This window comes from Mytilus galloprovincialis, chromosome 10 (assembly GCF_965363235.1).
Source record: "Mytilus galloprovincialis chromosome 10, xbMytGall1.hap1.1, whole genome shotgun sequence".
Classification (NCBI taxonomy): Eukaryota; Metazoa; Mollusca; class Bivalvia; order Mytilida; family Mytilidae; genus Mytilus; species Mytilus galloprovincialis.
The window spans coordinates 75,006,981-75,030,760 of record NC_134847.1 but is presented as its reverse complement, the minus strand read 5'-3'; the positions used below and the strand labels follow the sequence as shown (position 1 = coordinate 75,030,760).

The 23,780-nt window shown below is 31.3% G+C and overlaps 1 protein-coding gene across 2 annotated transcripts; it reads right to left on the bottom strand.

Annotated features, from left to right (window-relative positions):
- Positions 1-388: 388 nt before the first annotated feature.
- Positions 389-22,809, bottom strand: LOC143048384 (xaa-Pro aminopeptidase ApepP-like). Of its 2 annotated transcripts, none has more exons than XM_076222050.1 (22): positions 22,693-22,809; positions 17,561-17,649; positions 16,474-16,584; positions 15,214-15,277; positions 14,454-14,564; positions 13,710-13,805; positions 13,255-13,401; positions 12,621-12,716; positions 11,815-11,902; positions 11,229-11,370; positions 10,298-10,408; positions 9,939-10,025; positions 8,890-8,940; positions 7,679-7,740; positions 6,589-6,738; positions 6,087-6,147; positions 5,773-5,842; positions 5,252-5,356; positions 4,398-4,475; positions 2,940-3,016; positions 1,549-1,647; positions 389-723 (listed from the first exon to the last, which is right to left on the bottom strand). In XM_076222050.1, exons 1-22 carry the CDS (start codon positions 22,733-22,735, stop codon positions 532-534), a joined length of 2,130 nt encoding a protein of 709 aa, XP_076078165.1. In that variant the 5' UTR covers positions 22,736-22,809; the 3' UTR covers positions 389-531. The 2 variants fall into 2 exon arrangements, with proteins under 2 accessions (XP_076078165.1, XP_076078166.1); XM_076222051.1 differs by lacking the exon at positions 4,398-4,475 and adding an exon at positions 4,165-4,242.
- Between the last annotated feature and the right edge of the window lie 971 nt (positions 22,810-23,780).

Sequence of the window (23,780 nt, the reverse complement as noted above, 5' to 3'; positions counted from 1 at the left end):
ATTTCTTTAACAAAAACAATAACAAAAATCTTCCAATTAACCTTAACACCTCCATGGTCACCTGTTAGATTTTCACCTGGAATTGCAGGTTGTGAGTTCAGCCAGGTCAATCAAAGACTTTAAAATTGGTAAAAATCCACAAAATTTGATGAGAACAGGTGTGTCTGTTTGGCTAACGATAAAATGACTATCATATCTTTGATTTGGCCTAACAGGTGCACAAATATGCAACAACATCTGATCAGAATTTGGAGATTTAAAAAAACGAAAATCATGCAATCATATAGATTAGATAGACGAAAAATACGTAGACTTTAATGCACAAAATTAGAAAAAAATGGACATTGCAAAATAAGACAACAAGAGCCAATATAACAAAACGTTGATAAACTGTTTTATAAAAACTTTTATTGACATTTCTAATGAATAATCTAACTATACATGGATTACACAAACGTTGAAGAAATTATAACCCATAGCTACCTTTCTCACACTACAAGCAAGCTAACAAGACTTTGATTTAAATGCACGTTATAAATAAATATGTAAAAAGGATGCCATCACAGTTATTAAAACAGTGCTAGCAGTCAGATGTATGCCATTGCTGACCATGTCTACAAATCCTGTCCTGCTGCTTAGCCATTTACTCGCCAATGGGTCGTTCTGAATCAGTGGTCCTATCGTACTCTGTACCTTCTTGTGGTAACTGTTTAACCATTCAACCTGAAATAATGTTATTTCATAGATCGTTTAATATATCAAATATTTACAGAAGAAACGAGCTATAAGAACACATTGATAACCTTATAGTTTTCACATGATTTGTCTACAGTAAATCGTAAATCGAATTTCTAAGATTTTTTGTTTTTTTTCTTCATGCTATTACTTTTACTTTCAGGATTTTACAGTCGGTAACTTTTTCGATGAGGACCCATATGTGTTCACCTAATTTTTCTGGTTTGCATACCGCTCATGACATGTTTGCATTAAAATCTTTCAATAGTTTGGAAGCAGGTTTTAATTATACCTTACTTCACGTCTTAAATTAATGCGTTTTAAGTAAAGTCTTAAATTCCTTGCATTGTTATAAATAAACACCACTGTGACACCACTTAAAGATATTTTGCGCTTCAACTATACATTATTGCATAAACAACTTACTGTTTCTTATATATCTGACATTGGATAAGTATTAACACAACTGAAGTACCTGTACCTCTTAAACATAGTACTTATGTTTTATGCAACAGTAAAACAGCCGGACATGACTTGTAGTCACATGTATGGATTAGATGAATATATATCCCTTTTAGATATATTTATGTAAAACTGAATTATCAAGAGAAATACATAACTTACAAAGATATTTTATGATACAGGCGAATAAGGTTTGGTATATGTATTGAAGTAAAACAAATTTAACGCATTTCCCTTACATATCTAAACGTTTTCATTGAAATCTCAATTATTCGAACACATATATTCAAGAAACATGATGATACATTACATCATTTCTGTTAACCATCAGTTTACTCCATGGACAATTACCTGATCTTTGGTAAGTAAGCTGTAATCGATCAAATGTGGTTCATAGGGGACCATGGTTACGGTGTTAAATGTTAAGAATTCAATGTCTTTAAAATGATACTGAAATGAAAATTGAGTAAAGATAATATATGCATAACTATATTTGCACTGACTTCTAACTGTTAGAAATATATAAGAACACTATTCTTTTCTTCGTTTCGTATGTTCCTGTTTTAACCCTACACTTCTTTGCCATATCTTAGCTAGAGTTTAATCAGAAACTTGTGAAAGTTGTATTTCAAATGTGAATTAGCCATCATGATTCACCATAATACTTGTGATTTCTCAGTCGATAAAATTAAATTTTTCAAAAATTATGGCCTCAGCTCCTTCAGACAAAGTTGACCTTAGATCAATTTTGGTTTTCTTGCAGGTTCATTTTGATTATTTAGTTGTTCTACTGTAGTAGTTATACATCATTGACTTTTTTTTAGGAAAGAGTTTCTGATGAAGGTAAATCCAGATTTTTTTTTCTGACCCAGCAATGTCTTAAACCTTTTTTTTTTTTGTATTATGTCCAACGTGTTAAATGAATTTCATCACTGTATTGGCTCTGATATTTTGCCTGTGGCAATTTACAACAAATCTTGGAATCCCACATATTCACCTACATCATTCATAAATGGGAAGATTTAGAAAATCAAATAAAGGCAACAGTAGTATACTGCTGTTCGAGTCATAACTCGATTTAGAGAAAAAAAATCCGGATTACAAACAAAAACTAAGATACACACTTCAACTATAAGAGGAAAACAACAACAAATGGAAGCTTTTAACGACCTTGACTTAGAGGAAAACAACGAAACAACAGAAACACTGAAGTGCAACGAAAAACCAAAACGACAATGCCACACACACAGAAACGAACTATTATTTAACGACTGCCGTTTTCCTGACTTTCAAAATCTTTCCCTCCTTATTCGACCTGATTGACAAACATTCGAAATAATCTGTCAATGTATACCCTTCCAACAGTCTTGAAATCAATACTCTTTTTTTTTTACTATAGCTGAATTTGTCAAAACCTTTCGAAATTTTGGTCCCTCAGTGCTTTTCAACCTCTTGCTTTATTTCGCTTTTTACTTTCTTTATTTGAGCGTCACTAATGCGGTTTTTTTTTGTAGCAGAAACGCGCGTCTGGCATCTATGATGAGTTTATTTACAGCCACAGTCATGACTCATGTCGATACGATATATTTGTGTCTCAACTAAAATGACTTCTGTCGCTGACTTTGATTTGGATACTACCCACCCCTCAAATAAATATATAAAAACTAATTGAATATTGATAATGTTTTATTTTGCTGTTCGTTTAATAGTGAAATATTTTATTATTGGATAAACATATTAACCTTTGTTTCAGCCTTCACAATCTGTGCTATATTTTCATGTCTGATTCCAAATTTCCCATCCTCATAATATCCAGGTTCTGGAAACATTTAAACATTGGTTTTTAATAATTTAGAAATATTTGGTGTCTGATTTGGCCGAAACATGATTGGTGATAGCAACACCGTTTACTTATAATGTATCGTTTCGTCATTTCTGATTATTGATTACATATTTATTACGTTTTGTAGATGATTTTTATTGTAAAATGAATGGTGTTACCATTAGATGTTTATAAACGTTAAAAACACTTCTTCGAAAAACAATAAAATATTCTACTTACAGACTGTTATCGAAACTGACATTTCTAAATTGTACAAGGTATTTCTCGTTTATGGTTATATTTTGAAAATTGTAGAAATGAAAACGTAAGATTTAAGTAGACTTCCTTATACCAAATGGGAAAAATCATGCCTGCCACTCCATGTCTTTTATTTAGTATTATGAAGACAAAAATACAACAACAAAAATTTCCCGTTCACACCTGAACTTAATAAATATGGAAACATTGGTTTTACAAACGTGATATAAATTGAACAGCTATTTCATTGATTTACTCAAAGACTTGTTTTACAAAACAGCAATGATTTGGGCCACTAAAAATCTAGCTATCCCTAACGCAACATTTACATATCATTGATTTGAAATGAACTATAGACAAAAATGCAGCCAAAAATTTCCATTTCATTATTAAATGAAATATTTGTAATTGTTTCGATCCATATGTGGATTTCCTGTTTGGATTTCTATATCTGACGGCAAACGAAAACTATTTTTATGATATGGATTGTTCATTCAACTATTTAACAAGAGAAATTGTAGTACACGAATTGTTGATAGGGTTTTTTTAAGGGTCGATTAGTACAATGCATAAAAGGACATGTAACATTATATGTGGTATTTACTGCATGCAGAACAATAGAAGAGCACGGAAGCACTTTAGAATATATAAATAAATGAGATTTGAGGTGGTTTGGTAAACGTGTTATTACTATATCATGTATAAATATATGAATACAAGATGAGTATATGTCCCAAACTAATGTATTTGAAAAGCTTTAGTCATGAAACTTTGAACAAAACACTGTTGTGCACATCTACTAGTATCTAACTACAATTTAGATATTACAACATGCTTTGGTTATGTTACAACGCAAAAATTAGTAAAGAATAAAACAATCATAATACCAATCGAATAGAACATATTTTCAGATAGAGCTTCGTCATGTTTCCAGGTGGGATGATACACAGATATCATACCGGGACCTGCAAAATGTATTGAATATAATTTTATATCAAACCACACATAGATAATTGGCAGCTTCGTCATGTGTCCAGCTGGGATGATACACAGATATCAACTCAGAGATAATTAGCAAGCGCTAGCTTTAAGAATATGTACACAAAACATTCTTATTTACCAACGGAAAAGAACATATTTTCCTTTAAAGCAGCATCTGTTGGACTATCTCCTGCAGTTATAGATATTCTTCCCGGTCCTAAAATTTATAAGACATGCATAAAGTACACTCTTTAAGAGTTCATCTTGTTCCTTACTTGAACATAGTTATTAAAAAAACACCTGAAAAATGTTATACAGCTGGCTTGATTATCAAGCAATGTCAAAATATCATTGTAGTTAAAATTTTATTTATGATATGCACTTGTAATGTATTGTATAAGCAACAAACATAAGATAATATTTATTATTAATTACCAGCTGTTTATTCGGTTGTCTTGAAATGACTTTCTTCTTTTATGTTGGTAAGATTTTTTCTATTCAGTTTTGTAGGTGGAACGTTTAGACCTGTATGACGAAAAGGGTTGCAAGAAAAGCCAGATCCATCTTGGTTCAACTTTGCCTGAGTTAATTAAAACCTTTCTTCGTAGTTTCTATATTTATAAACTTTTAACAGAAAACATTTTTTTAATCAGATTCGGACACTATTCATTAAACTTTATTGCCATGCGTTATCTATTTTACTTATTTATTATATTATTGCAACTTTCATATAATGAATATAAACTCAAGCACAAGGATGGGTTAGATGTGAACAAGTTTGTTGACACATGAAAAACAAATAATAAACACTCAAGTTTTATCAAAATTTATGGAGGAAAGAAATTTTTTTTGTAAAAAAAATATTGTTTCTTTTCTTCAGACATCGATTGGCACTGTATAACAAAATATACAACATGTCCTATCAAACGCATTAAAGACATATGTCATATAATTTGCTGCGCCAGACGCGCATTTCAAAGTCATAACACATACCTTCATGTACATTAAGATAAGATCCTATACCATGACCTGTACCATGAAGATATTGAAGTCCAAATTTCCACAACGGTTGTCTGGCCAGTGCATCCAGTTCCCTACCTTAAATATAAAATAAGAATTCGTTTGAAAAAAATACAAATGTACTGCAATCAACGTCTTTATATTTCAATCAAACTGTTTACGGGAAATAAACTGAATATTGAACATTAAACAGAAATACTATGTTTCATGTCACAATATACATTTTAAATGAGACAAAAAGATAGATATTTTACAAAATAAAATTCGTTCTTTTCGAATTGAACAGGTTTTTTTTATTCACTTCCATACACTAGTCCATTATGATCAATCACTACAAACATGACATGCAGCTAAGAGTTCATGTTTGTCTAATTAGATGTTCATTGTGACAAGCCGTATTTTGAAAACCACATTATTCTATTTAACAGAACTACGTAGAAGCTTTCTCAATCATAAATTCTATAACAAAATTTGAGTACATATAATGCAAATACCTTTCAGACCAGTGGTAAAAACAAACTGTGTTAAAGCAATGTGTCCCTTTAACGCCAAAGTATAACATTCCTACAACACAAACACAAACAACATTAATCTACATTAATTTGTGGGAGTTTCAATTACAGTTTTTAATATACATTATGCTCACAGTAAATGTTTCACAATGCATCTCACCATTTTAATTTGTTTAAGCTTTCTAAGTATAAGAAGTGACAACCTTATTGAATTAAATCTCGAACCAATTAAATTATGTCCATTTATAACATATCAAATTTTGAAACAATTATAAATTATCTGGAAATCTACATGCCTTTTCATAATCGGTTGGAGAACCAAAGTGAAACGTTCTGGTTACATCTGTAGTACCATCCCTGAAAATAATATTATTAAACTAATAGTCAATACAGGGTACTTGATGGATTTGGGATTTAAAATGACCGAACTATTTTCAAGTTTTGTAACGTATTTTTCTATCACGAACGGCATCATGTTTAGATAGGTGATGAGCCATTACGGTTTTGCCTGTGCGCCTATCAATTATACATTCTTATAAGTCCTTATATTTTCCCGTATCTGAATTGCAGAACTGAGTTTTTTCTGTATTTAAGAAAATGAATTAACATGTCCGTGTCCTGTAAGACACACAAAGATTTCTGGAATAATCTTCATCAGTTACGCCTAAACATGACGATGCAAACAGTGGAAGATTTAATTAAAGGAACGACTTATGTATACAATCATCGTGTTGTTAATAGAATGACACAAACCATAATATCAAAGTTATTCATTAAATAGACATGTAATATGCTTACAAGTACTGACCACCAGAATCCAATAGATACATCTCTGATGTTGTAATTTGTTTGTCTGTTTTATTTGATGGAGCATAATGAATGACAGCTCCATGGTAACCGCTACTAGAGATTGTCTCGAAGCTTAATCCTCTATTAAGGTCCTGCTTTCTATTATGAATCAAAACAGAACGTAAATGTTGAGTGACATGATAGAAGCATAAGACAGTATAACAAACGCTCGGTATTAAAACCTGTAAAAAGTTTGAAGTAAAATACTCATAACTATCGATAAATCACGTTTGTTCAAGTGCAAAAAGTACGAATATACCAGTACAGTTTAGTTTTTCCTGAAAACGTCTTTATGCAAAAATTAAACTAGCAAATATGCCGAACTTAGGAATTTTTTTAAATGGAAAGTCTCTAACAAAGTAGAAATATCAAAAGCTTCAACAAACAACTGTCATATTCCTTAATTTGGACAGGCATTTTGGAATGAAAATAGTTTGCAAATATTGTAATTATATGTAGGTTTAATTTAAAATTCAAATTGAAAATAGACAAAATATCTTATTTTGTAAATAAACGACTGTTCAGTTCAAAAAGATAAAATTAATTCTTCGGTAATAAACATGCAAAATCAAAATTAAACCTAATCTGAATAACAATTTCGGTCCATCTTTTTCATCAAAACCATTGGAAAACAAACGTAATAGACACCAATAAAACATTCAGCTCAAATGTATATATGCTATTTCACATTATCAGTATAGAACTTTCTCATGCATTAAGGATGCTAGATACTATTCTGATTTTGTGTGTCTGAGTTTGTATTCAATGAATTCTGTATGATCATTTATACTATGAAATATGTGAGAATAGTCTAGTTATGTTGTTACTTCTTAAATTGGCCGGAGCAAGTTTCCTATTGTGAGCATAACACTGTTCTTGGTCAATTTTAAGAAAAAAACGTATCTGATGTTTACAATTGATAATTGAAACTTGTTATTTTCATTTTCAATGAAGTTCCTATACCATAAAAACGCCAGCATTAGCTGAATTTTGTTTGATGTATTTTTCAAAGAATTTTACAACAAAGATACAATTTAACCTTCTGTGTCTTTCTAGATCTGAAGCTGCTGATATTTCTGTCCAAAATTCCCCTTCTTGTACCTACAAGTGTAAATCATTAAAAAATCTGCATTTAAGGCATAACTGAGGAATCAAAATTTACTTTGATTTCATGTAAGTTATTGCATAATTAAATAGAAAATATGGTGCGATTGAGATATTTATTCATAATCACTGAAATCACGACGCCGAATTTTTTTTCTCCATCTCAAAGTGACAGAACCGTAGCAATGTGCCAAAAATATCGCCTCTCGTGGATTTTGCTCACCACTCTTACAAAACCATATTCAAAGATACAATTTGCTATCATCAATTTCAATTTCATTTTCAAAACATCTAGTTGTTTTCCAGAACAGGCAATTGTAAAATTTTGATCCTTTTGAAAGAAGGAGGTGTTGCTGTGATGAAATAAAGTACGTTTGTGATAAAAGCAGATAACAGAATGAAGACTTTTGGAATTGACTTCAAATCTGTATTCTACAATAACATTTATTGAAGCTTTTTCTACCTTAGGAACTGATTACCTAAGCTGTATTTGGCAAAACTTTTAGGAATTTTGGTCCTCAATGCTCTTCAACTTCGTACTTTATTATTTTTGGATTCGAGCGTCACTGATGAGTCTTTTGTAGACGAAACGCGCGTCTGGCGTAAATACAAAATTTAATCCTGGTATTGATGATGAGTTTATTCATTTCAATGTTATATTTAACATTGCCATTAAAGTGCCAGGTATTGCATGCCACAAAACCAGGTTCAACCCACCATTTTTTTCCTTTAAAACTGTCCTGTACCAAGTCAGGAATATGGCCATTGTTATATTATTGTTCGTTTCTGTGTGTGTCACATTTTAACGTTGCGTCGTTTGTTTTCTCTTTTTTTTTAGTGTAATTTCACATTGCGATAAGACGTGTCACGGTACTTGTCTATCCCAAATTTATGAATTTGGTTTTGATGTTAGATTTGTTATTTTCGTGGGATTTTGTCTGATGCTTGGTCCGTTTCTGTGTGTGTTACATTTTAGTGTTGCGTCGTTGTTCTCCTCTCATATTTAATGCGTTTCCCTCGGTTTTAGTTTGTTACCCCGATTTGGTTTTTTGTCCATGGATTTATGAGTTTTGAACAGCGGTATACTAATGTTGCCTTTATTTATTAACATATACAGTGTGCAAAGTTATAAATACTTCAGAATACCTGCTTTTCCAATTTGGCAATAAACGTAATCAAGGCTACTGCATCTCTGATCTACAATGAACATGAGTAAATGCATGATTTTTTTATGGTCATTAACGCAATTCGAATAACATTTCCAGAATTCGACTGATATAAGTATTTATAGCACAAAATAACGTCAGACGAATTAAAAAAAAAGATCAATATAATCTCATCCCAATTTAAAAACATCACAGAAATGTTTTCTTTTTTGAAAGAGAAATGAGATGCACACCTTTAAATTCGTGAGCTACACAATTGTTACAAAAGTGAAGCAGAATTTGTGAACACGAGTTCATACAACGTATAATTGAGCAAGACTCTTGTTATTTTTTTATGTAATTATCGGTGTTGTTTTGTTAGATTCTACGACCCATACGTTGTTTGCTTCGATCATTGACTATCATTTGCCAATAAAAAGAAACACAACTTTCGTTTTGATTTAAAACTTATTATACATTCGTTTTTGAATGTATGTGTATAAATAGAACTACAATTTTGATGTGTCTTAGGATAAGCCGAGCAACATCTCCTAAGCTGATATTGCTTGATGCTTGTGGATTCGTATTCAATAAAGTAAATATGACGGATACAGGATCAGGAATAGTTTCCATTTCATCCCTATTGTTGTTTTTTTTTAACGGAAATGAAACGATTTTAGATCATTTAAAAAGTGTTGCCTGGGTCAAACTATGCTAAAATGCTTTTACAGTAATGAAACTTTATTATTCTTTATAAAACATGTTAGAAGAAAAAAAACCCAAAAAAAATATTTTGTCATATTTTGACCGAGGCAACACTTTTAAAATAATTTAGAATGGTTTCGTGTTCCGTATTTCAAATGGCTTATGTTCTAATTTTAATGAATGAGCAATATGTTTAAGGTATACAACATTTAATTTCTTTTGAGTATTATGATCAAATTTTATTTAGTTGACACCCGAAATCACCACATCGTTTCATTCATAAGACATATTTTCCCCTGAATTAGAACTTTTGTTAAATTTGTCAGTTATCCTGATGCATCTTACGTGCGATTTCTTTAAACCCATCTGTTCAACGGGGTTCTTAACAGATTTCATCAGAGCTATAGGCGTATTTGCTTGGTAAATTTTATCCTGAAATAAATATAAATAATTTCCGATGAAATAATTTCTAGATAAAAAAATGACAGATTTCACCTTTGATTTTGACAACGTTTATCGAATTTTGTTTGCTACGATTTCGTTGTACTAGGAGTTGTCATCATAAAAAAAATTCAAATGATATCGCAAAATAAGCTGCAAATATTTAAGAAAAAGAATTTACGAAAACAAGTTAGAAAATTGAATATGAACTAGCTTAATCACCTTGATTATCTATTGTATTTGTATAAAAAATAAATGTTTACCTTATCAATCAGTCCATAAATAGCATAGCTGCAACCGTAGGATATCCAAGTTTTATTCGCAGTTGAATTTAGTTCTCTTATACCATCAAGTATGTCGTTATAGTCATATACCTATTAACATAAAGATGTTTATTAAAAATGTATTTGCCATACGCATGATACGGATATGATGTATATGCCATACGCATGATACGGATATGAACTTACAACAGAAGTGTCAATGTTAATTAATTATCACTTTTCAATAATGTGTTCCTGTTATAATTGATTCGTTTCTCTCGGTTTTAGTTTGTAACCGGATTTGTTTTCTCTTTAAGGATTTATGACTTTTGATGACTGGTATAATACTGTTGCTCTTATTTATGCAGATTTTCAAATTAAAGATTTTCAGGCACATAAAAACCAACATTTTTCCTAATTGAATCAAATGATACACCGCAAACAGTGTTTATGTTATTTTTATTTACTTCATTTACTTTATTTGTAATTTGGATTCCCAACATATTCTGTTCATTGAAAGTTCAAACATTTCTGAAAACACAGACTTATAATGTTGAATTAATGAACTATAAGAAGAATTCACATTTAGAAAGCATTTCTTCCTATCTTACATTAATTCATCGGAGGTTAGTACTAGAAGAGTATATACAGAATCCTATCTACATTGTTATCAATGTCCTTAGGTTAATACTCCTTCATTTAAAGTTGACAATACAAAGTGTCGTTTAATGTCAATTCTTTATGTTTTTATTCTTCTCGAGCTGACGCATTTGGTTCTGGGAATTCATGCCAAAAACATGCTCTGAAACGACCAAGCAAAGGTAACATATTTGGAGCCCACAAGGTATATAAATATTATCTAGTTTGGGCACATGCATAAATATTTATGTATGGAAGTTGCAGCAGGTGTTTCTATTTATGAACAATTTACCTCAAAACATATTTTATTTCCATCTTTTCTGCTGGCACAATTACCATCTCTTCCAATATTAAGATGATCAAACAAATCATCCGTAGACATTTCAGTGTCACGAGACTTGAGTAATTTTGTATTCTTTTCTCTAATGTATAATCTAGTGAGAGAAAAAGTAAAAACTATCGACAATGAGGGACACTATTTTCGGTATAGGGATTCTTATTCAACTTGTTGGGCGATTGTTATGTGAGTTTGTGTACACAGCTTTCAATCATTCAGAATACTTTGATTTCATATGCAGAATCTTAACAATACGATGAAGTCATTCCTAAAAAAGTTGAACGTACGTAACAATTAATTTGAAGACTGCTTTTAATCATATGTATAACGTATGACGTCGGAAGTAATAACAGATCTTTTGTCACAAACAAACAATTATCTGTATTATAAGTGACAGAAACACCATCGTTTACTACTAGATACCATTCTTATCTTGCAAAAAGAAACAATACAAGTGCTACTAGTGGAGGTATTATCCATTCAATGTTAAGTTCAGATTTAACAATTTTGTCTAGATTTAATGGGGGAAAACGTTAAATACCTTATTGTATCTGCTTTTCTATTGACAATAGCATACGACATGAACACTGGATTGTATGGTACATCTGATGCTCTGCAGTTACTTAACCCTAAAATCGTCTAATTGTGCATATCATCCAATAGAGATAGAACATAACAATCCAAAGGAGTCTGATCCAGTTATCAAAAGAAAAGCACAAAATATTCATTTACCCTTAAGCAATGGTGTCGTATTTTTCCTTTTTATGAATTAAGTTGTTTTGCCTCTGTAATTTTGTTGATACATGATTAATTGATTCTGGTGTGTTACACACATTTTCGAAATGGAAAACTAGACAACATTGAAGATCTAAATCGGCCGCACTAGTAGGGTTTTATATCACAACATTAGTGCTGACATGCTAGTGATCATTGTAGATTAACGATGGTCAAATATAATTGATACACATCGCATTTCAAAAAGATCTATCCCGTTCATTCTAAATCCATCTTTAAATGCTACTACACATGTGTTACCTTCCAGACATATATGTTGTTGTCCCCTCAGATTATTCCTTACAATAACATTTTCGTATGTAAATCAAATTGTATCAACTGCTTAATACGAAATGAAGATATTTATGATTCATTATCAAAACTAACATATTCTCCTGTACTGAGAATTAAGAATATATCATTCTTTATGTTGTCATTTCGCGAAATAATTGATACCATCTCAATGTGTAGTACAAATTTAAATATATTAATACACCTTTTCATGTAGTATTTTGATAATCATGCCTTGTTTTGCATTGCGGTTTGATTTCTTAGAAATGATGTAGTACTTACAAGCTACCTCATCCAGACTTGTGACAACCAGGGCATCAACGTTTTTCTCTTTCATCTCCTGTTTTATGTCGTTAAACTTATCTATCCATGACTTTCCTTTAAAATAAAACAATAGTTGAAATAAAATATCGTGATATCAAAGCGATAAAATGTTTCATAGGACGCATTTTGATTTTGTATACCAAAAGTTTTAATTCATGTAGCAAATGTATCCTTTTCGTATAGGTCCATGAGCCGTGCCTTGAGGAACACCGAATTGAACTGTGGATAATTTTTAGGATGTTGTGTTTTAAAACTTTTTATGAAACTGTCAGAGTCTATATGTATATAATTTTAAAATTTAAGGCACATGACAAAATGTGTATGTTAACTCTAAAGGATCATACTGAGAAGACATATTGGCATTTAAATGTATTCATACACTTTATATCTATTTGACCACCGTAACTGGATATCACAAAGGTTTTCATCATAACTTATAAATGTTGACGTCATAAATAGAAATTGTCTCAAGCCACAAAGGAAAAGTGCTTGATGTATGACGTCAACAGGTTAAGTGTCGCAGATTCTGAGGTCAAGTGTCGCGGATTCCGAAATAGCAAAAAGGTCAATTTAACATGTTGATAAATCATACCTGTAAAACTGAGTTTCATTCCATGTATATCTGTGTTTGGCTGCACAGGTCTGCCTGTCGTCCATATCTTGTCAATTAGATCCTCTTCCACACGTGCTAGTTTCATGTTATTTTGTTCTAACTCTTTATCCTTTTTTATCCAATCATCTGTTCATGAATTAATATAAACAGAAAATATTTATGGGAGGGCATTGATGAAATAAATGTTTCATAATGATCAGCTGTTATCTGCATCTTATTTGTTTTTGAATGCGAAACAAACCGCAACAGTGACTTCTTACTTTTTTTCCCTGTTGTCTAGAAGCCTTTGTTTATTTTTGATGAATTTAAAAGTCTGTTCATTATTTAAAAAAAATACATTTTCATGACAAGGGCATCATAAATGATTCTTTAACCAAATATCTAGTTTCAGCAATGACGAAAAAATAAATCAAACATTTACAAACGAGACTTACCACTACCAATCAAGAAAGGATAAGCTCCTAAAACGCCGTTCTGACCATATAACTCAGCAATTACCCATTCTGTTATAGACGGCACTGTTTCTGTTCCTGTAAACATACAATTACATTACAATAGCAATAGAATCAAATTTAAAACATTTTTTTCTTTTAGGGAAAAATTATATAATTATGAAAAACTTGAAATAAACGTATACATATATTTCAAGATCTGAAATTGACATATCTGAATGATAAAAATGTTCAATGTAACGACGTAACATTGTACCATCAACGTAATGCATATATCTACAAAAGTTAACACATTTTGGAATTGTTGTGGTCCTAAAAGCTTCCATAAAAGATTGACAGAAACATTCCATCATAAACTTCTGTGACCGGAAGATGCCTTGTGTTATATTCAATCCCTATGCACAGCCATGTATTAGATCTGAGGTTGCGGTCAAATTAATCTTTGCTAAAAACTTAAAATTTATGATCATTGGACCAGATCTGACGTTTCAAAATAATTAAGGGTAAGAAATTAATTAGTAAAATATAATCTGATATGCATAAAAAGAATTCATTTTGCGTTTTCTTACTACTTATATTATACATATGTTGATGTTAAACTTTTAGTATTATGGCCAGATTAACACTAAACAAAATCCAAATCTTTTTTCATGAACTAATTCATGTAATTCTAAAATGTCCATATAAGTTCTATTGTCCTCCTTGGTAGTTAAATTTGATTTATACCTGATCTGCCCTTCATCAATATCCAATTACAATCTAATTCCTCCTCTGCTTGTAAGAAGTATCTACCATCTGTCCAAAGGGCTGCTTTATTCTCCAATACAACAGCAATGGCTATAAGTAATAATACGTCAAACAAAATACTTGCATTCATTTTAAATTATTGATAAAAAATATTAAAAAGTAAAAGAATGTGTTTTAGCTGGATAATAGAAATTTGTAATATAAATTTGTCATCCCGGGGCCTTTTTGATATTGCCTTCTATATACAGTAAACTAATGTTCTCATAGTTGAAGTGAGGGTTGTACGAGGACCAGTAACCAGTAACCAGTAACTGTCTCAACTTTGTCATGCGGTCTTTGTAATAGTTAGTTGCCGCATTGGCAATCATATCAGCCTAGCTTTTGTGTATGTTTATATATATCACAGTTAAAGTCATATTCAAAAGTTAGGCCTGCAGATATGAATATGAAAGCGCATATACCACATGCTCAGCTTTAATTATGTCTAGTTTAGACCAGTTGAAAATATTTCGACACATTCGACAGCAGATCTGGTTGCAAAAAATAACAACTTAAATATCTTTTTAACGTTAACACAAAATAGTGATTTGAATGTTTGTGAACAAGAAACCAAAATGAAATTATTTAAATCCATATTTGTGATATTTTTTTTACTTACATGTACTTTATTCGTATTGTATTCCAATGGTAAAACATTAGATTTTACAGTTTTTTACATTTATTTGTTGATAAGACGTACCTTGAGAACCAGAAAATCCAGAAATAAACTGTCTTCTCTTGTCATATTCAGACACATATTCACTCTAAAATCAGTTCCCAACATAAAAGAAATTGTCACAAATTATACATCACGTAATGCATACATTTGTAAATGCAGGGAAACTTAGTTTACTGTGTTTTTCTTCTTCCTTGTACCAGAAATATTTTGAATAAAAAATTGACGTAAGTATGAGTATGTTCGAAAAGTAACATTCTAGATAAAGTAAATAAACTCAAATATACCATATATTTTCGTCCCAAAAAAAACCTCGTCAGTTACGCTCGAATCCAAAAAAGATAAAAAGGCAAAATAAAGTACGAAGTTGAAGAGCATTGAGGACCAAAATTCGCAAAAGTTTTGCCAAATACAGCTAATATAAGGTAATCTATTCATGAGGTAGAAAAACCTTAGTATCTTAATTTTCTTTTTGTAAACAGTTAATTTATTAATATGACCATATCAATGAAAATTCAAGTCAGCTGAATACTTGGCTGGTGATACATTCGGGGGTGTAAATTCCATCAACAGTGGCATCGATCCAGTAGTTGTATATTAACTCATCATAGATACCAGGTTTAAATTTTGTCTTTACGCCAGACGTGCGTTTCGTCTACAAAAGACTTAACAGGAAAATATGCTATATCGTTTCACCTAACAACTTTGATTTTACATTATTTCTGTTGATGTCAATAGTTTGCCGCATTTTAATCGAACTGTCATGATCATTTCTTTACCATAGTTCATTACAATTTGATAACGTTGCCCTGATAAATAAGGCAAACTATAGTTTCCACTTTTTGAATGTCTATATACATGTACGTGTTACAGTAGACCTTTGATCTTCTATCTTGAATCATGCCTCATAATCTTAAGCGGTTTTAGTTATTTACTGCCATTTATTAAACAAGATTTGCATATTAGTCTCGAAAAGTATCAATTATTCGGCTTTAAACGTTACTAATGAAGGTTGCACAAATGATGAGGTTCGGATGGGAAAGGAGAGGGCTGCGCTAACAAACATTTTTATCTTAAAGTTTGCAGCTGCTTTTTGTATTATGAAGAAATTGTTTTTGTTTTTTTAATTCGTAAGCTTATATCAGGGATTTGTTCTTCTTATCTTTTGAATTGTCACTGTCAATAATATTACACTTTCTTTTTTCATATTTTAACTTCGTAAGCCTTTCTTTGTGCAACATTATGTAAAACATGTTTTTTTTTCATATTATTATATTTGTTTACCTGATGAGCATCTACAGAAGGTATAATGTATCCATTAATTCCATTTGACTGGAAATGACTTCTTAAATCAGACAGACGTTGAGTTGTGTCAACTTGTTGTGCTGATGTTTCCTTTAAAAAAATAACCATACGATGTTTTGTTCTTAGATTGATTGATTGAATGATTGATTGATCATATGGTGTTTAATGCCACCATAAGCACTAATGGCTGTTACGTGTAAGAAGTCTTTATTAGTTGGAGAAAGGCTGAGCGCTAGAAGAGAAACAACACTTTCGATAGCAAAATTGGCAAAACTATTCGATTAAGTGTTAAGCCAGGGATGTGAACTCATAAAATCAGTGTTTATAGACAGATTAGTGATACTGAGACCACTTATGCTAAAACATACAATTCAGTTCATTGAGTGTTTCTTTATGTATAAAACAATTGATATAAAAACTATAATATACACAACTTTTGCGGTTGTTTATTTGACATAAAAAAATTATTCTAGGGCCTATTAATAGACATATGATGTCGTTTGTAGGTAGTGTTCTCTTATTAACTTGATCCCACATTATTTTACAGTGTTATGATATGACACGAAGAAGTCAAAGCAGGATATTACGCTCCGTATATAATTATCGTATTTGCGAACTTTTGTTTGTTATGTTCATGAGGGAAAAATCAAAATGTGAGGCATAGAGGCAGAAAATGCACTGGCGGATCATGCCATTTAAAAAAAGGGGAGGGGTCCCAACCCAGGATGAAATGGGGTGAGGGGTTTCAACCATATCTCTTCATTCAATTTGATTGATCGTCCAAAAATAGGGAAGTTCAAATCCCCGGACCACTTTTCCAACCCGCTTGATCCGTCACTGAAATGTCTTTTTCCAAACACGTCGCAGCTGATTTAACGACCCTATTATTCGAACGATACTATGTATTAAATGAATGCATTGCGCATAGCAAAACAGATATCCTTTTTCAGCATGGATTGCCTTGTAAGTGAAGTCCAGAAGTTATCGTAATACATTACATTAGAAATAGAAAACTCATTATTGTAAAGGAAATATTTTGATGATATATTAGATTTTAAATTCTTACTGTTCCTGGTTGACATGCAGGTCTTGTACTTGGCGACATATTTCTGATCTGTTCTTTCGTTAAGGCACATTCTGCTACTTTCTGTAATACTAAAATATAATTAATTAGCAAATTCACATATCTACCTTAATTTATTTATGCGTTAACATGCAATTTCCTCACTGATGGCATAAAAAGATTAAAAACAAACATACGGTCCGGAATTGTCATTAATCATGAACATTCAAAGTGAAAAACGCAAAAATATAAAACTTTTGAAACCATGAAAACCAAAAAGGAAATAAACCGAACAACAAAATTGACATGAAAAAAGAGTTGTGGTGTGAGTGCCAATGAGATGACGATCCATTATAAGAAGGAATGGAGTACCTGACAAGATGACTGTCAGTTAAACTTTTGTTTACATAACGTTAACCGATAAAACAAATCTCCGTTTGACGCTAACGACTTGGCAGTTTAACGTGTTTCAAATCACATCATATTAATGGTCCTACATTCCGCCGATACCTATTACTTTGCATTGCACAATATCTTGTTTTTCTTAGGCTGTTTATGATTGTTTCCACTAAATCCAGGTTAGGGTTTTACTCATGGTTGAAAGACATAAGGTAACATATAGTTGCCAACTTCTACATTATTTGGTCTTTGTCGGAAAGTTTTCTCATTGATTTTTTATTTGGCGTTTAAACTCCATCTCCTATTATTCATTTTTATTAAGTTCATTGACCGCATCATTATTCATTAAAAAAATTCATTTGGCATATTTTTCAACAACGCTGTACATATCGATATTTTTCTAATTCTTTTTCCCGGCATCAATAATCAAAACAGTATCTTTGGTTCTATCTAAATACCAAAGTTTCCATCCGACTTCGCCTGACGTAAGAAGATAACAATTACTTTTACTTTTAACGACAAAATCATTTTCATCCTTAACAATAAAATGGACTTTAACAGAACTATTATCCTAATTATCTTTTATATATATAGAAATGAACATTTTAATGATGAAGCCTTAATTCTATAAACTTATTTTGTTAAAAAGATATCCCTTTTACTTATGTTCTTGTATCATGTATATCTAATACACGAATATCATGATGAAAGTCTTTTATATTTTAAATCGCTTTCCACTGCAGCTTGAATGATAGTATGTCGTAAATAATCTACCATTTAAAACCAAAACTTCAGATATATAATCAGAGTAAAAAAACATTCACTAAATTAAAAATAAGAAATACAATAGACCATGGAAGTATTATATTTCAATATTACTTCCGTGCATAGACCGAAAGTCCAAAAGACAGATTTGTTGTGATATATGGATTTGACTGCATGACAAAATGCTGGCTTAAATATCTGTAAAGAGGGGGAAGTATAGGTTGAATGTCATTCAACGGCATGCAATAAACCTTTACAGCGAGTTTTGAAACTATGGTATACTAGTAGTTTCATATCGTCTGTGAGTAGCATAATTAATTCTTTTCAGTTTATGCAAGTCCTTTTCACCAAAGTTTCTCGATAAGTGTAAAAAACCATAAGCATGATTAGGTATTTATGACGTTAATTACATAACGTCATTGAACATGCTTGTTTATGCATTAATTCTAAACCCAATAAACAGCTGCATGAATAAGTATAGATCACATCAGACATTTGATGCAACGTTTAATATATAATTTTGATCAACATCGGATAAAAATAATTGATGATTGAGCATGTCTTTCAACACAAATTAATATCGCATACAAATAAATATACTTATTTTAAACGAACAACATCTAAGTTTCCATTATCATGTTATCTGATAGTGTTTATTCGTGTATATGGTAAACTTTATCAGGATTTAGCCTTCATTCAATGACCATTTTAATAGTTAATGTATTAATGCACATTCAAAGGTAAATCTACGAGAATAGGTAAATAGAGTTCATATAAATATATAATTAAGTGTCTAAGAATGTAACTTTAACACACTAATGAGTGTTATAAAATTAGATGTTATATTTTATATATTATTCACGCAATATTTCGCTAAACAAATTAGCTTCATCGGGCGTGTGCAGCTATCTAGGTGAAATCGGATGCATGACAAAAAATATCTTTGTAGCTTGACTGCTACACAAAATTTGTGTAAAAGTTTAACATATTGATTGATGGGGTATATAAAACATATTTTTGCCGTTTATTGTACATAACAATTTTTAAATCTAAACAAATAGTTGTTTTAGTTAAATAGAATGAAATTCATGATTTATTCCTTTGGTTTTGGGTAGAACTGTTTTTCATCCCTCTCTTGAACCTGATGGACTTAATGAGAGGGATGAAAAACAGTTCTACCCAAAACCAAAGGAATGAATCATGAATTTCATTCACTATGTGTTATAGTAGTCTCAAGATAGATTGAATGTTGATTGTTGCTATTTTTAGACACTATATATATATATATGTTTGTGGCATAACATCGCGGCCACAAGTTAATTGTTTTCTGTTTAGTATTAAATTTATATTAAGATCCATTTTGTTACATCTTGTGATCAATTTTATTTGGCAATCGCCAATGGCAGTCAGCATACATATTTTCCCTCCGGTTTATATGATCAGTTCATCCTATATTGACTCTTAAAATTCAAGAGTCGATCTGAAATTGAGGGTAACTTATATGTCCTTCCAGTACCGTTTCGATCCTTAACATCACTGAAGAGACATATATTGTCGAAATCTAGATCTGGTGTACAAAAAAATATTGACACCTTGTGTTTGTGGCATGACATCTTGGTCACAAGCTTATCGTTTTCTGTTTATTATTAAATTTATATTAAGATTCATTTTGTTACATCTCGTGATCAATTTTATTTGGCAATCGCCAATGGCAGTCAGCAGGGTTTAAGAACATCAGTTGTTCGACCTGTTAGTCAAATGCGTTTTGTTTAAATATACTTTTTCACTTTTTTGGTCTTTTGGAAAATGTTGTTTATATATATATATACAACTCGTCTAAACATCAACCCAACAATGTTAGATCTGTAAATTTGCTTTAGCAAATTTTTTGTTCTTCCCTCGCCGGGATTCGAACCCATGCTACTAAGATATCGTGACACCAAATCGCCTGCACTATAGCCGTCCCACTAGACCACACACACACACACACATATATATAATAAACAAGCTGATTATTTAATAAATAGTCGTGGCATCTGATCAGGTGTATGTCTTTAAAATTGTTTTTCTTCAAAATATCTTTATTTTCACGTAAGTGCCTCTCTACGACTAAAGTTCTTTCTCATATATAGTGAGTAATTAGTGTATTATAGTGTCACAATCTAATATCATAGTATACAATATCAAAATCTTTAAATCTTTATTACAACCCCGCCTTCAAGACATATGAGACACTTTAACCTTTTCAAAATAGAAATATATGCAATAATGTCAAATGAATATTTAAATAATAAAAGTAAATTTGAAATTATACTGAAAATGTCATATACTCGTTACAATTTATTCATACTTTCGGAAAAGATAAAAATGTTAACTGAAAGGTAAAATTGTGTCATATATGTAAATGATACAGTGAGACTGCAACCGACAACTCTTATCACGATGATTTGTTATAAGAATGATGATATGACCAACTGACAATCATTATAATATTTTGCGATTTTAGTGAAACCTGCAGACATATGTTTATTGGAGTTGTTGAATTAAACATGAATTTCCATTGATGTATTTTTATGGATATCCTGAAACTGATTTGAGTAGGTTCTGATATAAATAATTATAGAGCTGCATCTATTTTACATATATCACGATTTATAAAGGACCTCCTGAAATGAATCAATTTGATCGATTATCTGTGGAGGTCCTGAAATCGAATTACGGAGGTCCTGAAATAGTTCAAGTTATTGTCTTTATCCTGCAATGAATTCTGTATATTATTTGTGTTTTGAAAGACACATGTTTTGCATTTATTTTCGATTTGAATTCCGTTGAGGCCCGTGTAGTAATACGATACAGTAATCACACATTCAGCAGAATCTCAAATGGTCAACAATAATACATCGCTCAAGGTGAATAATTATCTATTTTAACATAACAAGTATTTTCAACAGTAAAAACAAATAACAACACATTGTCCAATTTGAAACAGGACTGTACGAGTTATCCTACGCTTCAGACTCAACATTCACTAAACATGCATGCTGAAATTGACATGGTTGTTTTTATTACACAATCATACACATTCATGTTTTGAAATCGATAGTTGTCTTCGTAGAAAAGACTGCTGTTTATTTGTGTATGTTATCAAGAAATGGGTGTGATTCTGATTGCTCTACAGAAATGTTGAAAACAAACAGAACATATAGGAGTAATAGTTAAGTTGCAATTGATACGTCATTGAAATGCGACTGCAATACACATTCTGAGGTCACTCAGGTTCGTACAATACTCAGTCCGGCAGTGGGCAGCTAGCTTTACAGCGATATCTGTATAGTATACAGAAACAGCGTAGTGATATCTGTAGGGCTGTATCTGTATAGTAAAACACCAAATTGCAGGATAAAAATAAATATTTGCGGTGGTCAAGAAATATTTCAGATATCCTGGAATTCAATCATGGAGGTCAAGAAATATTTCATGAGCTCCTTTAATACAATAATTTTGACTTAAATCCTGGCATCATACAAAGTATACCAATCTTACGGAGGTCAAGACGACGATAGCACATTACGAAAAATAGTTAAGTTGACACACTTTCGTCAGACATTTGGGTGTCTTGACATCCTTTTATCCCACTACCTACATCACTTGATACTCTCTGCAATTACTATACTTCTATTTATATATACTCACACCAAGTTTTATTTTATATGCATATAATTGCATATCATTCCACGTAACGACTTTGAGTGCAGTTTTTTTGCACAAGTTTAAAACCACGTATGACCGTGGCGAACAAATCCGCTAGAAATAAAGTTATGGAAGAAAATATTATTTATCAAATTCCGAATTTTTATTAAGATATTAATCTTGAGTATGTGTAATTATAAATTAGCAGCAATGCATTTGATCTAGACCAGGGTTGACCTGTGTAAAATAATGTACAAATAATAAATGTATTACAAATTTACCTGTGAGATAAAGGATACAAAAGAACATCTTTACTTGCCACATTTTGGTAGAGTATAATAATCCGTGTATTTGCACTACACTTAATTGTTCTCCCTATTCTCAGACACGTTTCGTTAAGATATATACAAAGTATAACTATGAGATAAATTACCGTGACAGTAAACTAATTACTATCTACAGTAACTAAACGATAACAGTTGCATTTATTAGTTTCTATGAGGTTTATGTGTTTTTCTTTCTATCTAGGTGATGAAAATTTAAAGTCAGTGTATTATCAAGGTCAGTTTGATGACCATGATAAAGTGAGCCTGATTAAAATAACAAAACTCTTAAGTAAGAGTACCTTGTTGTTTAAACTATTTTACCGAATCCAGTCCAAGGCAGAACTTTAGAAAAATTTTACCCTATATTGTAAACTGTTCAATAAATATTAAAACATAACTTAAAATATATAGCTATAAAATTATGAACACCTATTTTCCTTTATCGTGCCTTTCTAAGGCTAGCTGTTTATGAAGTCACTAATTCCAATATATATTTATGACAGATACAACATAATTTGAGTCTCTAAGAGAGTGTGTTGCGTGTTGCGTGTTGCGTGTTGCGTGTTGTGTCTTTTGTATTTTGGTTAATTGCGTTGGTTCTCATCATGTCAATCAGATGGGTAAAATATATTCAAACTGATTTTTACAGTTTATAAAAGTAAAATACCGAACAACAAGGAAAATACATAAAGCAACGTTCCTTAAAAAAGGACCATTGTCCAAGGTCAGGGAGGAGATTATGCGCTCAACAATTTCTAATCCCGCCACATTCTTTATATGCCTGTTATTCACTAATTGTCGCTGGATGTGAAATTTTATTTCATATTTTTAGCATAAATCAGTTCTCTGATGCTGTCGTATGAATTGGTTTGCATTTTATCATGCCGTATCAAAAGAACTAAATTGTCTCTATCGACGTCGTAGGTGTGTCCATCGACACAGGGATCCAGTTTTTACCACAACTTCTCTCCAAATCGTTTAGATAATACTCCAGGAAATGTCTTTATGTCGTAAGCGCTAGTTCAATACACGATCCAGTTTGT